The sequence below is a fragment of the Psittacula echo genome, assembly GCF_963264785.1.
Source record: "Psittacula echo genome assembly, chromosome: 2".
Lineage (NCBI taxonomy): Eukaryota > Metazoa > Chordata > Aves > Psittaciformes > Psittacidae > Psittacula > Psittacula echo.
This window is the reverse complement of record NC_137737.1, coordinates 71306405-71323126: the sequence shown is the minus strand read 5'-3', so window position 1 is coordinate 71323126 and position 16722 is coordinate 71306405. Positions and strand designations below refer to the sequence as shown.

Sequence of the window (16722 nt, the reverse complement as noted above, 5' to 3'; positions counted from 1 at the left end):
AACTTCCACTACCAATCTCTCGCTCCATCAAGTAGACAACTTCCACTTTAGCACTGCATTGGTACTTTAATGATACATACCCATTCCATAAAACAAAAAAACCCCATCTGCATCCATCCTCCAAACCACCATCCAACCTTTCACTGATTTCAACAGGAGCTAACCTGCATTCTTTATAGCTGCCTGTGCACTCAGCATTATTGCTTATTGTTAACAAAATCCATTTCACTTCAACTGCATCGTTTGAGGTATTTGTTCCCAGAAAAGTGCCTTCAGTAACATGACGGTGAAATCTCCACAAGTTGTCCTGTAAGCAAGAACCATAAGCTACTTAAAAAGTAGTGTTGTTTGGGGTTTTTTGGGGATGGTGGTGGTGTGAGTATGTGTAGGTCAATAAAGAAAGCAAGCAGCAGCCTTTTGCATCACTGTTAACAATCAACTTCTTTCTGATGACATTGATGTCCTAATCAAAAAAGCAGGTCAGCAGTAAGCCTTCCCTTTTTCTATGTTTATTGGGTGCTCCTCCCACTGTCACATACCTCCTTTTCCTTACCTCTTTTTTTTTTCTTATTTGCCAGCATGTAGGCTGAAATGTCTAAAACATGAATTTGAAGGGTTTACAGATCTTTAATGTAAAGGAAGAAAACACTAAATCCCAAAATGAGCTTCCCCCACAAATATTTTAGCTAGCGATCTGTAAAACTAAATCTCAAATTCCAAAATTACTTCTGGATAAAAGGAAACCACCTACAGTCAATTCGCGAGTACTTTTAACTCTCCAAAACATCTTCTTAAAGCTAGAATTGTGAAGTCTTTCAAAAGACACTGTATGACAGTGAAGAAGCAAAAATCTACTCCTTCCATTGTAGGTCATCCTTTAAAGGCTATAAGTAATGTAAAAACATATACAGCCTCTCAGTACTTAACTTGTTACCCGATTCCTTTTATAAAAATTATCTCATTAGTTTTCTGTACAGTAACATGGGATTATTAGAAAACAACTTCTGTAGATGTAGCTTTATGGAGGACAATCATCATTAGTTCCTACAGCCATCTGAAGCCAGTAGTCCAGATTTCTAAAAATGACAAAGTTGTACAAGTTTTCTCCTCCCTTGTGGAAACCATGTTCACTTTCTCTCCAGGAAACAGGGCTGTCTGCAAAGCCATGCACAGTTAAGGTCAGCCAATACGCCAGTTTAGGTTCACCAAAATAGCAACTGCGAGGAAGAAGACAATGTAATCAATAATTATAATTGAATAGACAGTGTGTTCAAGTATACAGTATCAAGTACAAAAAGTCAAAGACAGGCAGTGTAGTAGAAATTTATAATTAACAGTGTCCTGGGTTCAGCAGTAGCCAAAGAGGTATTCCATACCACAGCACGTCATGCCCAGGATGTAGAACTGAGAGTTGCCGGAAGGGCTAGAATGCTGCGGGGTGGGGGTGAGGTACCGGTTGGTGAGCGGTTGTATTCTCTTCCTTGTTATTTCCTTTATCATTATTACTATTAGTGGTAGCAGTAGTGATTTGTGTTATACCTTAGTTATTAAACTGTTCTTATCTCAACCCATGGGAGTTGCATTCTTTCGATTCTCCTCCCCGTCCCTCCAGAAGCGGAGGGAAGAAACGTGTGTGTGTGGGAAGTAGACTGCGTGGTTCTGATTTACGGCCTGGGCTTAAACCACGACAAACAGTTAAATGAACCTATTTTAGTCCATAATACATAAATTCAAGAGAAAATATTCCATCAGAAGACATTTGGAAACAAAAGAAGATTGACTCTTGATTATCCTACCACACTTTTAGACATTGCAAACCTGCAAGTTATAGCAGTAAGAGAAAGTTCCAAGTTGTAAAGTAGCTGTTCTCAATTTCCTACAGCATGCAATGTATTTCAGAAAATTAAAACATTTACTATCAACAGTTGCTATCAGGGAAGAACGACACTGAAGGAAGAAACATAGTCAGGCTATGATGACACAAATATTTTTACCACCAGGAAGGAAATGGATTACAAATAATCAAAGCCAGACATTGCCCATTGCTCTTAAGAGGAGAATAAAAGCCAAGGAAATTTGTCTTCCAAGTCTAGCCCAGGGAGACCTTTTGTATAGGATTTGAAAATTGCTCAAAGAGTAATGATCATATTCCAGATAAAACAACAGCAATATTGTCATGACTCAGTGCTGCAACTGTTAGCCACCAGGTATTTCAAGCACTGTCTCACACATGGAGCAAGGAGCTTTCAGAATTTACTATCAGGAGCACTAATACACAATATAGATAGATACCACATTGATCCATAATACACTAATATCACATAGTTTGGTACTGAATTAGATCTACAGCTACCCTGTTCATCACTATCCAGTGTCCTACGTTACACTTGATATTGTGATACTCTTTTTGGTACTGTAAAGAGATTTCAATCATATTTTTCATCATGTCATGGTTTAAGCCCAGCTGGTAACTCAGAAGCATGCAGCCGCTCACTCACTCTCCATCTTCTTCCAACCCTCCCAGCTCCCAGAGGGATGAGGAGGAGAACTGAAAGAATGTAAATCCCATGGGCTGAGATAAGAACAGCTCAATAACTAAAGTGTAATACAAAACTACTACTACTACCACCAATAATAATAATAAGGGAAATAGCAAGGGGAGAGAATATGAAACTAAAACGGGAAGGAAAGAAAAAAAAAACCCACAAACCAATAAACACAAGTGATGCACAATACAGTTGCTCACCATCCACCAACCTATACTGATACCCAGCCCAACCTGAGCAGCTATCTGGCCTTCCAGGTGACTACCCCCAGCTTATATGCTGGGCATGACGTGCTGTGGTATGGAATACCCCTTTGGCTAGTTTGGGTCAGGTGTCCTGTCCCTGCTTCCTTCCCACTTCCCATGCCCCTCCTCAGTGGCAGAGCATGAGGAACTGAAAAGTCCTAGATTGGAGTAAACATTACTCAGCAACAATGAAAACATTCATGTGTTACCAGCGTTGTTCTCAGACTAAAGCTGAAAACACAGCACTGAACCAGCTACTAAGAAGGAGGAAAATAATTGTTATAGCTGAACACAGGACACATCAGCAGTTAAAAATACTAAATGAGACATATTTGAGATCATATGATTTTTATAGATGGGGGAATTTCAAAAATGCAGGAGCTCAGTAGAGCCACTGTTTCTTAGAAATTAGGAAGAGAAGCAAATTTATTATTAGAATACAGGGCAGGCATTTTCAAATTTAAAGTATCTAAAATTGTTTATTGCTTTATTATAATAATATTAAGCTACCTGCTCATTTCCTAATAAAAAAATCTCTTCATTTTGTGTACTTTGCTATTTACCTCTAACAGCACTACTGAAAAGAAGTATTTAAGAGTGATTTCAAAAATTAAAAAGTGTTTTAGTAATATACTACAGTTAGAGTACTAACTACAGTTAGAGTACAAGTGTTTTAGTAATATACTCCTGTCAGTCCTTACCACAGCTGCTCCAATAACTGAATTATCTTCTCAGGAATTATAAAGCCTGTGATTGTGCACAAAAAAGCTTTTTCCACAATTGTGTTCGGCTGAGGACAGCAATAGGTTGATAAGAAGCTAGACGATTTGTTGTCTCTGGGGAAAAAAAACCACCAAACACACAAAAAACAAACACCAACAACAGTCACTTTAAATCTTCTACAGGAAAACTTACTAATCAAAACTTATACCAAATAAGTAGTATTTATGTATATCATCTAAATTAATATCAAAGCAACTAACGGCCAAGCAATTAATACACAAGACGTCATGGTGCTGTGGGTTAACCCTGGAAAGCACCTGAATACCACACAGCTGCCCACTCACTCTTCCCTAGTGCAATGGAGGAGAGAATCAGACCGGTAAAAGTGAAAAAACGCTTGGGTTGAGATGAAGACAATGTAACAGGTAAAGCAGGAGTTGCACAGGAAAGTGAAACAAGCTAACAAATTCATTTGCTACTTCCCTTCATCAGGAAGATGCTTAGCCATGTCCAGGAAAGCAGGGCTTCATGATGTCTGTGACTTGAGAAGACAAATATTTATAACTCTGAACATTTCCTACCCTTCCCTCCCCGGCTTTTATTGCTGAGCATGCCATCATATGGTGTGGGACAATCCTCTGGTCAGTTGAAGTCTGCTGTCATGGCTCTGTTCCCTCACAGCTTCTTGCCCACTCCCAGCCTACTCACTGGCAGGGCAGTGAGAGAAACAGAAAAGGCCTTGACACTGTAAGCCCTGCTCAGCAATAGCTAAAATATCACTGTGTTATCAACACTGTTTTGGTCACAAATCCAAAACACAGCACCATACCAACTACTGTGAAGAAAGGTAACTCTATTTCAACCCCTACAAACACAGGTAAGTTATTCAAGACTTACAACAAATGCTCAAGTGAGTAACAGACTTCCCACTTACAAATGTGTCTCTTTTAATTCTTATTCAACTCTTCCTTAAAATAAATTGTGGCTTTCCTTACTTAAAATGTATTTAAAGATCAAACAAATTCAAATACTTACAAGCTAACTTGATTCAAGACAGCACCTAGCCATTCAAACAGCTCCTCTGTACTGCAGGACTCCTCTGGCTTTCCATATAGTTCGTTACTTTGTAACAGTGGGCACTGCAAGTCCTTTAATGTGCTGAATGTTATTTTTGGCTTCAGGGTCTCTATTTGGTTTTTTGAAAAGTATGACATCAATGTTGATCCCTCTGCACCTTAACAACACAACAACACAAACAGCTGTTACAAAACTACTAAACAAAAGGAGCACTGACTACATGAAACCATTATATATGTATACAAGAAAATGTGGTGTGTACAACTGCTTACATGCTGTTACCTCTGGCAAAACCCATACAATCTTCGGCTACCTTACCTTCTTGGAAATAAAAATTAGTGTGAGGTCCAGCAACTCAACATAGCTCAGTAAATTTACTATTTAATTAGCAAGTATAGATCTGTCAATAAGAAATTCAAGCAGAATTAACTGGCCAAGTAATAAAGTGGACTCATTAGAAAGAGGAATTCAGAGTGTTCCTGAAAAGGAAGACATGAAAGGGTACATGAAAGGGAACACATGTAAACTGCTTCCAAAACGTACCCAGACTAAAAACCTAAGCAAGCATACTGCAAATTCAAAGATATCAACCAACTTCTTTTTGAAGCATTAAGATAACTGATGTAGAATAAATTCTCCTAAATTTGAAATTCCAGATAATGTATTCTGTTTTCATAAAGTAACAATGGGTCTCTAGGAGACCAAGAAATAATACCTTATTCATAAGAAGTCTGAAGTCCAGCATAGTATATAAATACGGCAGGAAATACACGTACAAACAGAAGAGATTCAAAAACAGGACAGAGTTCTGTGGAATCCTTGTTCTATATCCACAGATAGAGACTTCGGAACACAGTATCCAAAAACTGCTGTCAAAAATTACGGACTGCCTAAACTCCATCAGCCATATTTGTCTCACGGACAATCATTTGGGGGAGTAGAAAAAGCAGGCTAAACTGATCCCTTTTAGTCATCCTTCAAAAAAGGCTGTCCAAGCACCAAAGAGCACAGTGACAAATGCAGCCACTGAACTCTTGTTAATTTAGTGCTTTTATATAGATATGTTTAAGTCTGAAGACTACTAGAAAAGATGATTTTCCTTCAGCCTGTACTTCCTATTGGCATTTGTTAGACCAACAGGTTCAAACGATGCATAATATTAGAATTCTTAGTCAAATATAAAAAAAAATCTACATTTTAAATGTCTGCTGCTTATGGGAGCCTCAGCTATAGCCCTAACTTAAGGAAATACCAGAGACTACAGTCAAGACTCCAACAGAATAATTCCACTAGCTACTGCAAAGCTTTCCATGTCAACAACCACCAGGCACACTGACAAAGTTTTTTGGAGACCGGTCAACTTCAGCCAATAAACATTTAGAATTGTCATAGAAATTGCAGAAATAGAGAAGAAAGGATTGTTTTCCCTCTGTCACTGAAGACATGAGACACTCCATATTCCCTTTTTCTGTTCTTCTTGGTGCCAGAACTACTAAGAGGGAAAAACAGGTACAAAAACAAGAAGTCCTGCTTTTGGAAAGTGACACAAATATTTATAGGTTTGCAGCACTGCTGGCCATAGCAAGGAACAGCAGTTATCAGCAGGAAGGCTGAACACAGAATGCTCACAGAGGACATGGATTAGCTCAACAAAATACAGCTCTTTTCCCCTTCCAGCAGAATACACACAATGTCTCATGTCTATTATTAAAAAGCTATAAATGTCTTTCATGTGTTATGAGGACAAGATTCCTGAACTGAAAGGCATGCAGATTTAACTCAATATTCAGGAAATTATTGACCTTACCTCTTTTTTGGATATAAGAAAGTGAGGAAAAATGAATGCTAATCCTCCTGAATGCTGCTAACACTGGCAGCAACAAACACAAGAAACTTACCAGCCCTAGAGGCATTTTGCTCTCTGCCTAGGATCAATAAATCTAAGCAAGCTGAGCCTGAAGATACACCACCTCAGTTGGGTTTATGTAGCAAGTCTTTGACTAGGATTCTTTCCTGAAGACTACAAGGACAAGAAATGCAACCCCTAAACAACTGCTGTATGACAAACAAGGAAGAGTCCCTACTGTATGATTACTACTTAAAAAGGGGGAGAGGAAACATTAAGAACTAAAGTGCAACATGGACACTACTAAAGGATCTTAGAAGCAGCTTTAATTCCTCAGATCAGTTAACTCCCTATCAAACTTGGTCCTGAAGAACGAGGAAAGTAACAATGTAAGGAGCAGATGGGGAAGCATTCTTGGGGACCTCTCTAACATCCCTTCTCACTAGTGTGGAGACTCAAACCAGAACCACACTAAAAGCTACACAGCTATGACAAAGAAAACCAGTTGTTTCCTTTTTTTCAGTACAGCCTCATGCAGTTTTTGACAATTCTATGTAAATACTACATATCCTTAAGATACAGCCGGTTCTGAGGTAATAGAAGGAACTGAGGACTTCAAGAAAGGGCCCTCAGAGGAAGAACAATACTTGAATCCAGAGGAAAAATAATGTAACTAGCAAACAGTAGATAAACAAATATTAGAAGAAAGGTGATTTGAGACAATAACATTTCTTACAACATCCTCTTACTCTCCTCCAGTCTTAAACAAGTGCTTGAGAATAAAATGGTAAAAAAGGACTGTGTCCACATCAGTGTATACAGAACACGATGGAAACAGGCACTCTGTACATGTTCTACAGCTAGTGATGAAATGGAAGTTCCCCATCTTAACTATCATACCAAATATATAAGTTACAGATATCAATAAAAAACTCAAAAAAATGTTTATTTTTAATGGTTACATATGTCACAAACTTATAACAAACTTATAACGATGAGGCAGCACTATGAAATAAGGAAAGTTACCCCAGAAATCCAGGGCAATCCAGAGACACGGAAATGAAGTAATTAACGTATCTACTACAAATCACTGTTGCGCTCCTGACTGAAATGTTCTGCTGTTTAGTAAGTAACACACACAGAGCCCCAAATAAATGAAACAAATAAAAAAACCCACACACAAACACATTTTAGTCTAACTTTTTCCCCCACTAAAAATGCATTTGGACAATCACTACAAAAGAAGAGTAAACTAAACATGTTTGGATTTCATGTCAGTTAGATTTTACTTTTACATTTAGTTCTTATTACCTGTATTATACCAAGCCAATAGGAAGTCAAATTCTAAAGGTTTCTTTTCTTTTAAGGCCCAAAGCACTCTGTTATGTTTCTTGCTATCAGGATGAAAGCCGGGATCAGTCAAGTCGATAGTTATAACTGCAAAAATGTACAAAAGCAACTGTTGACCAAATGAAATAAATATTAATATTAAATTCATTAAGAATCATAGAATGGTATGAGGAAATAACATTGTGGACAGATGATGGCAGAGCGGTGGATGTGGTCTACCTTGACTTCAGCAAAGCATTTGACACAGTCTCCCACAGCATCCTCATAGCTAAATTAAGGAAGTGTGGTCTGGATGATCAGGTAGTGAGGTGGACTGTGAACTGGCTGAAGGAGAGAAGCCAGAGAGTTGTAGTCTATGGGGCAGAGTCTAGTTGGAGGCCTGTATCTAGTGGAGTGCCTCAAGGGTCAGTACTGGGACCAGTATTATTTAATATACTCATCAACGATTTAGATGAGGGAATTGAGTGTACTATCAGCAAGTTTGCTGATGACACTAAGCTGGGAGGAGTGGCTGACACGCCAGAAGGCTGTGCTGCCATCCAGCGGGACCTGGACAGGCTGGAGAGTTGGGCAGGGAAGAACTTGATGAAATATGACAAGGGGAAGTGTAGAGTCCTGCATCTGGGCAGGAACAACCCCAGGTTCCAGTATAGGTTGGGGAACGACCTGTTAGAGAGCAGTGTATGGGAGAGGGACCTGGGGGTCCTAGTGGACGGCAGGATGACCATGAGCCAATACTGTGTCCTTGTGGCCAAGAAGGCCAATGGCATCCTGGGGTGTATTAGAAGGGGGGTGGTCAGTAGGTAGAGAGAGGTCCTCCTTCCCCTCTACTCTGCCCTGGTGAGACCGCATCTGGAATATTGTGTCCAGTTCTGAGCCCCTCAGTTCAAGAAGGACAGGGACCTGCTGGAGAGAGTCCAGCACAGGGCAACTAAGATGATTAAGGGAGTGGAGCATCTCCCTTATGAGGAAAGGCTGAGGGAGCTGGGTCTCTATAGTTTGGAGAAGAGGAGACTGAGGGGGGACCTTATTAGTGTATATAAATATATAAAGGGAGAGTGTCATGAGGATGGAGCCAGGCTCTTCTCAGTGGCAAACAATGATAGGACAAGGGGTAATGGGTACAAACTGGAACACAAGAGGTTCCACTTAAACTTGAGAAGAAACTTCTTCTCAGTGAGGGTGACGGAACACTGGAACAGGCTGCCCAGGGGGGTTGTGGAGTCTCCTTCTCTGGAGACATTCAAAACCCACCTGGACACATTCCTGTGTAACCTCAGCTAGGTGTTCCTGCTCTGGCAGGGGGATTGGACTAGATGATCTTTTGAGGTCCCTTCCAATCTCTAGCATACTGTGATACTGCGATGGTTTGGGTTGGGAGGGACCTTAAAGATCATCTTGTTCTAATTCCCCTGCCATTGGCAGGGACACCTTCCACTAGACCAGGTTGCTAAAAAGTTTATCATATTAAAAAGTTCCAAAGAAACCAAGGAACATTAAACTTCCTTTTCACATATTATATGCACCTTTACATCTTTATGCAAATATGACTCATTATGTAAACAAACATTTACCTCCTGCTGTCCTTATTTTGATATAACCTGAAACTGCCTTCTAGTGACTGCAGGGACAGATTCCTTCTGTAATGGCACTGACAGAAATCCCAAACCAGCACCTTAGAAATACCTTGGTAATTATGCAAGACATTAGCAGCAAGAAAAGCTAGAATTTCTGACATACACAGCAATGACACTTCTTCAACTGTTGAACTGATCCCAGGATAAAGTTACATTTATTTTTCAGATGGAAATTTCATGATACATTCTATTACTTGACAAACTGAACAGTAAAATGATGTCCCATTTTGCCAAAATTCTTATTACTGCTAGCAAGTTTCCTCTAAAGTTTTACGTAACTACCCATCAACTACTGCAAATTCTAATACATCTGAGATGGCATTATTTTAATTATTTACAGAAGAATAGTAACAAAAATCACAACAAAAGATCTGAAATAAGCACTGTTAATATAAATAATACTTACTATATCTCATTACTTTTTTGCCAGAATACTTAGAAGGGCGACCTTGCAGTCCAAGTTCCTCATAAGTATCCTTATCCACCGACAGAATTAGATTTCCTATAAACAAAACAAACTTTAATACAATCTTCTACTTAGTTCCCTTTGAAGTCTTCTGAGAACCGTATACCTTATACAATGTTAGCTTTGGATCAATGGTATTATTCATGTATTCCAAACTCCTTAGCTCCATGTAAATAGATTACCTGACTAACCATTAGAAAAAAGAAAAAAAATAAAAGTGTTGTAACTCAATTCCTCTTTTATTAAAGAGGTCTTATGAACTAGAATGAGAAGACTGTAATGTTATTACTGAGATAGCCATACGTTTTATTGTACTACCTCCCTTCACTGCTCAATCCTTCCTCCACTTGTACCCTAGTATTTGCTGCGTTGTTAATTGAACTCTACATTACACCTGGCTCTGATTTAGTAAACACTCATGCACACTTTGCTCAATTAAACATACAAAAGCAGTTCCTCCAGCTCCAGTGGGATTACTCACATTCGATAAACTATGCTTATTAGCGATGAGCAGATACGTGCTGGAACAACTCCACTTCCATGCTCATAAACAAAATCTGGCAGATGCCACTTGGTACAAAACTTCATAACAGATCTCTACTACAGTCTTTCGATTCTACTGTACAAGTAACAGTATAACACAGAATACAAACAAATAAGGCCATTGCTGAAGATTTCAAATGGTGACATCACCAGGAACTGTAGTGCTGTCTCTGCATTAATTGTGCATAGCTTGTAGTAACTCTATCAAAAAAACTCAATCACTGTCTCCATTTTGCTAGGACTGTGCTAAAAGAGCACATAAGAATTCCTCCTCTGAAGAATCTGAATTTACTTATGCCTGGATGGGCACCTGGCATATTACAGTGCCTGAGGCTAGAGGGCTGACAGACCAATTTGTGTTTCCATTACATCTGATATAATGTTAAACAGAAATAAAGACATATTTGAAGCCCAAATAACTTCATTAGTTTCTCTGCATGCAAAATACCACCTGACATTTTGTCATAAAACTGTGACGGAACTGAAACAGAGCATAGACCATAGAATCATAGAAGAGTTAGGGTTGGAAAGGACCTTAAGATTAGCTAGTTCCAGCCCCATTTTAACACACTACATAATTCTCAAAAAACAAAAGTGTTCCCAAGCAGTGCTGATTTTTTTTTTTAATTTCATTTTTTTTACAAATTCTGTCGTTAAGACCAGTAGGAAACAAGAAACTGGAACGCAATGTTTTCACAAAAATAATCCTCTGTAGCATTCGTAATTACAGTTGAAGCACTAACAATTGGACACTATACATAAGTGAAACTGGTTTAACAGTATGGATGAAAAAAAAAGTTAAAATGAGCATTTTCCTGATCCAAATGTATTTCTGGTTAAGTTGGTAAGTATAACCACCATTACGTTCTCCAGTTTACATTAAAAAAAATCTCCAAACCATAATCAGTATGTGTTACTAAAAACAAAACAAAAAAACATACCATTTGGTAGCAGAGCAGCAGTATTATCTTGATCAATTTTTGCTTTATAGGTAAGCGCGTAGCATGAACCTTTAATAGTAAAGTAGAAAACAATGAGATTGCAGTCTCTAAAGAGACATGACGATATGAAAGATTCACCTTAAGATATTCTAACATGACAAATACCATTTGAATCACTCTAAACTGTGGTGTTTTCATCAGCTTTCTTTCGCCATCTCAAGCAAAAGAGCATTTTGTTATTATTTTTATGAACTATAAACCTTGAATTGGCACTGTTTTGAAGGACCTGTAGTACAGATAACATTACCAATATGCCCCAATATGAAAGCACTTCTTTTCTACCTGCAACTTTCCTCATTCAGAAACTGAAACCCCCATTTCTATCCTCAGACACATTTCTATTATCAGTTCATATAAAGACAAGGGGCAAGATGCTCATTTCTATTTTGCTGCATTATCTGCCACAACCAATTGTTTTTCAAAATATAAGCATCAGATCCTGTAAACTCTGTGTACAAATGTCATATTGGTTCCACAAAACTGCTGGCATAAAAAACATTAATGAGACTAAAGGAAATAAGAAGAGAGTCCCACAGCCAGCAAGTAAACATCTACTCTCTTGTTTCATCTACATGTTCTCTGTTCTCCTTTCTTTCCCCTTTCAAGCTAGTTTTTCCTCCTGGGCAATCATCTGAAGGGTACAATAGTTATCATAAGCCAAACAAGTAGGCCTGGCTAGATGAAAACAGCATGCTCTGAGTATGCAATAGTGAGTTGGCTGAGCAGAGGCTGCATCTTTTCTCTTTTTCTACTGCCTGTTGTGGAACACAGCTAACACCACTCTGTGCTGAAATATGGAGGAAAGAAAGGGAGAAGGGAGCAGATTTCTGCAGGAATCAGCATAAAGACGAGATGTAGAATAAAGGGGTATGAGGACGCATGGAAGCCCTTTTGATAGCTGGTTTGCAAAATTAAGATGGCATACGGAGAAATGAAGAGGGAACAATCATAAAACAATCATAAAACCCAGCAGGTGCAAACAAATGTTGACACACCAGAAGGCAGAACAAAGCAGATAAATTCATACAAAATTTTCTTAGTACTTTTCCTTCCCTTCCTTTAAAGTAATAAATATTAATAGATTTTACTGTGCTATGAAAAAGAAATATATTATTACTGCATCTGTCATGTTCTGATTTCCTTACCTTTCTTCACAAAAGCATCAATGAAATCATGAGTGACCAATTCATGAACCGGTAAATTCCTCACCAGGTAGTACTCTCCAACATCCGCAATAGTGCTTTTCAGCACTTCAGGTAGCAAGCCACATTCAGGGATCAAAAAAGACACCTATTAGGAAAATATCTGTAATGTAAATCATATCCTAAAATCTGTTCTAGAAAAAACCAAAGAAATACAAAATAAAAACTCTACTTTTCAAGGACATTGAATATATTATACCAAAATGAGATGAAGAAAAAATAGTATCAGGCTATTGTCTACAAAATATATCAATTTGCACAAAGTCTCTAGGTTCTCTAAATACATTATTTGGGTTTGGGGTTTTGGGTTTGTTTTTTTTTTGCATTTTATATGCTATACGATAGCATTTGAGGTGTTAAGTAAAGGCATGACTTTACACAGCATGAGTTAAGATCTTGTTTCGTGTCATTATAAATTTAGCTTGATGTTGCACTGGAACATTTCCTTCAGCCTTTGCTGCAGGAAGCAGTTGTAACTAAAAATGTAGGCTAAGCATTTATGTAATCTCAGTGGAAAAGTGAAGACCAAAGTAGAATTTCAACTAGTTTTTAAATCAATGCACTCTCCTGTGTGGAATACTTTGGAGGTCAGAACAGTGAACAGACTATCAGAGCAAAGCCTGAAGATGGGCTCACAAAAAAGGCTCTTACTTCTGATTAATTTAAGGTAGAAAATTGACTTTCAAAAGGGACAAGCACCTAGCTTTTCTTACTACACTCAGCATTTTTGTGTTTTGGTCCCACTGCCCACCTTTAATTTCCCTTTGTTTAAAACCATGCCTGAATGTGTTTCATAGATCAAGACAACTCTTAAGCCCAGGAGACCACAGAAAATGTTATTACATGGGCAAGTACCATGCTTCCCAGCAACCACGCCCAAGCAGCATAAAGGTCAGTCCCCCTGCTCCTTCTCCCTCTATGCTTCAAACTTTTTTTCCCAAAAGCTCTCAGAGAACAGGTTTGTATCTCCCTTTGCACACATACACAAGAGAAGTAACAACTGACAGATGGGCTTCCTGCCACACAAATAGGAAGCTTTCTAATTAGCTGCTGAAAAAAATTACTAAGGAAATAGCAAGAGGATCTGACTGGAACTTGCAACAGTCGAAGAGAGCAAGCTGGCAAAAACTGGACTTCGCACATTAAGTCATCCACATTAAGCTGATGAGAGCATGACAGGATACTTCGGCAGAGGCAGGGACAGCATGAGATTGAGCGCTTTCAGGGTACACCTGCTGCCAGGTCCTTCCCTGCTGAGGGACTCCCTCAGCCCCTCACTGCTTGGACCGGGAATTTGTGGATGCCGCTGTCTGTATGACTTGGTGGGCAGCACTGACTAAACTGTCACCCCTCCCACCTCTCTCCTAGTTTGTGTCTGCATGGTCTTCCACTCTTCAAGGTGCTGTGTTAACTGTGAGACCACCAAGCCAACGGGGCCAATTTCCTTTTTTCTTCTCTTTCCCCCAAAAAAGTCACACGGGCCACCTTGACAGGGTTGGAGGAACCTTCCAGAAAACAGCCTGGCGCGGGGTGAAGCGCCACCAAAGCGTCCCGTTAAGGGCTGCCAGGCAGAGCCATGGAGACCCTCCCGCCCGCGGTGCTCCGGTCTGGCCGAGGAGGCACGGACGCCTCCCTCCGCCCTTCTCCCGCGGCGGGGCCACCACGCACCGCTCCCCAGCACCTCCTCCCCCCAAGCCGGGGCAGCGACCACCTCAGCGGGGTCCCCTCCTCACGTTGCCCCCCCCCCCGCACTAACTCGCGCCCGCACGAGGCGCAGGCGGGGGGGGGGGGGGGGGAGCTGCGCGCACTCACGCGGCAGTTGTAGGCGTGGTCCCGCACGTGCGCCGCGTGCCGCGAGCGCGCGTGCCGCACGTGCCCCTTCTCGCAGACCAGCAGGTGGCGCGGCGCCTGGCGCAGCCGCTGCAGCGGCGGGACGGACATCCTCTGCCGCGGCGCACTGCGGCCCGGGGGAGAGGGGGCCTTGCTCACGGTACCCGCCGCACGGGAGGGAGCGGCTACCGACACACAGCGGCCAGCAACGGGGAGGGAGGCGGGGAAGAAGCTGTGCTCTGAGGTCACTTCCGCCTGCTTCGGTAGCGCAGCCGCTTCCGGTGTAGTGTCGGCGCTGCGCGGATTTTATGTGGTGGTGGTGGCAGTGGTGGCGGCAGCCGTTGGGAGCTTCGTCCGCCGTCTGCCGACGGGCATTTGCACGCTCGGTGCTTTGGTTCTCGCATTCTCACAGCAACGCCGGCACAGGTTGGGCGGCGATACCCGCGTGGGTGCTGCGCTGCGGCCGCTGTACTTGACAGCAGTTAAAGCACTGAATGCTCCATGGGACACTCGTCTCAGCCCAGAGTGAGCCCATGCACAACAGCTGCTGTGATGCCCCATCCTGTCAGTGTTCAAGGCCGGGTTGGACAGGGCTTGGAGTAACCTGGTCTAGTGGAAGGTGTCCTTGCCTGTGGCCGGGGGTTGGAACTAGATGAACTTTAAGGTTCCTTCCAACCGAGACCATTCTGTGATTCCAGATATTCCATCATGTATAGAGACATAGTCATGAACAAGGCAAGGAGGACCGAAGATGGGTGGACCAATCCCCTATGCACCTGGTACTATAGTAAAGTAATGTTGTCTTTCTAACCTCTCATTCCGGTTGGAGAGTTTATTTTCCCGGTTTTTGTTGACAATTCAAAGCTTCCCCAGGGACAGATTCCCACGGAAGAGGTGGAATTACCATCCCTGAAAGTGTTGAAAAAAAATGTTTAGATGAGGCCCTATGTGACATGGTTTAGTGGTGGAGTTGGCAGTCCTGGGGTGATGGTTAAACTTGGTGATCTCAAAGGGCTTTTCCAACCTAGCTGATTCTGTGATTCTATGAATTTTGCAAGCAGGAGCTGGGCCCCACTGGCATTGAGGGGAGAGCTGTGTGTGTCCAGGGCTCATGTCCTGACATGGAATGGTTTTAGGAGAGAGTGATGCTTGGAGGGATAAAACAGACAGAGAGAAGTGTGTCCTGGGGTGGATGATGGCACCAGGCAGGCTTTCAAGACATCAAGCAACCTGCTTCCTTCTACCCTATGGCAGACGTGAGAAATTAATAAACCCAAGGAGCTGCAGGGGTGTGTGTGCCCTGTAAGGCAGGCCACTGCTGTTGGAGATGGCAAAAAGTAAAGGCAACTTTGTAAAAGTAAAAAAATAAGGAATAGCATTGGGTGAAGAGCCCTGATTTTGGAACATTTCATTAGGGCCTTACAGAGATACATCAAGTATGTGAATTCATACTGAAAATTTGTCATCTGTTAGATCTCTGAGCATATTTGTAGTAATAGCTGCAGTTTTACAAGATCACAAGCTCTTGCATCCCTACGAAAGGGACTGCCCAGGTTAGCAAGCACAGTGCACAAGGGCTGTGGGATTGGGCCCTGCCTCGGGTGTACCATCTCACTGCTTGTTCTGTACATTGTATATTTTATATAAAACACATAAAAATCCCCTCTTTCCATCTTCCTGCAGTATTTCTCTTCCCTGTCCTCTAGCTTCATGGCTCCTAATTTAGTTTAAAATGGTACCAAGCAGCTTTCTTCATATTTGCTGTTTCTGTAGTCTGTACAAGGCTGTATGTAACCTTACTTAGAATCATAGAATCATAGAATAGTTAGGGTTGGAAAGGACCTTAAGATCATCTAGTTCCAACCCCCCTGCCATGGGCAGGGACACCTCACACTAAACCATGACACCCAAGGCTCTGTCCAACCTGGCCTGGAACACCACCAAGGATGGAGCATTCACAACCTCCCTGGGCAACCCATTCCAGTGCCTCACCACCCTCACAGTAAAGAATTTCTTCCTTATATCCAATCTAAACTTCCCCTGTTTAAGTTTGAACCCGTTACCCCTTGTCCTGTCACTACAGTCCCTGATGAATAGTCCATCCCCAGCATCCTTATAGCCCCCTTTCAGACACTGGAAGGCTGCTAGGAGGTCTCCACGCAGCCTTCTCTTCTCCAGGCTCAACAGCCCCAACTTTCTCAGCCTGTCTTCATACGGGAGGTGCTCCAGTCCCCTGATCATCCTCGTGGCCCTCCT

At 41.4% G+C, this 16722-nt stretch overlaps 1 protein-coding gene across 1 annotated transcript; it reads right to left on the bottom strand.

The window, feature by feature from the left end:
- Window positions 1-1018: 1018 nt before the first annotated feature.
- RPP40 (ribonuclease P/MRP subunit p40) lies at window positions 1019-14577 on the bottom strand (the record flags this gene model as incomplete). The annotated part of the gene is made up of 8 exons (XM_080611807.1): window positions 1019-1217; window positions 3493-3627; window positions 4550-4748; window positions 7749-7874; window positions 9831-9926; window positions 11375-11443; window positions 12580-12724; window positions 14449-14577. 8 exons carry the CDS (start codon window positions 14575-14577, stop codon window positions 1019-1021), a joined length of 1098 nt encoding a protein of 365 aa, XP_080467933.1.
- Window positions 14578-16722: the final 2145 nt, after the last annotated feature.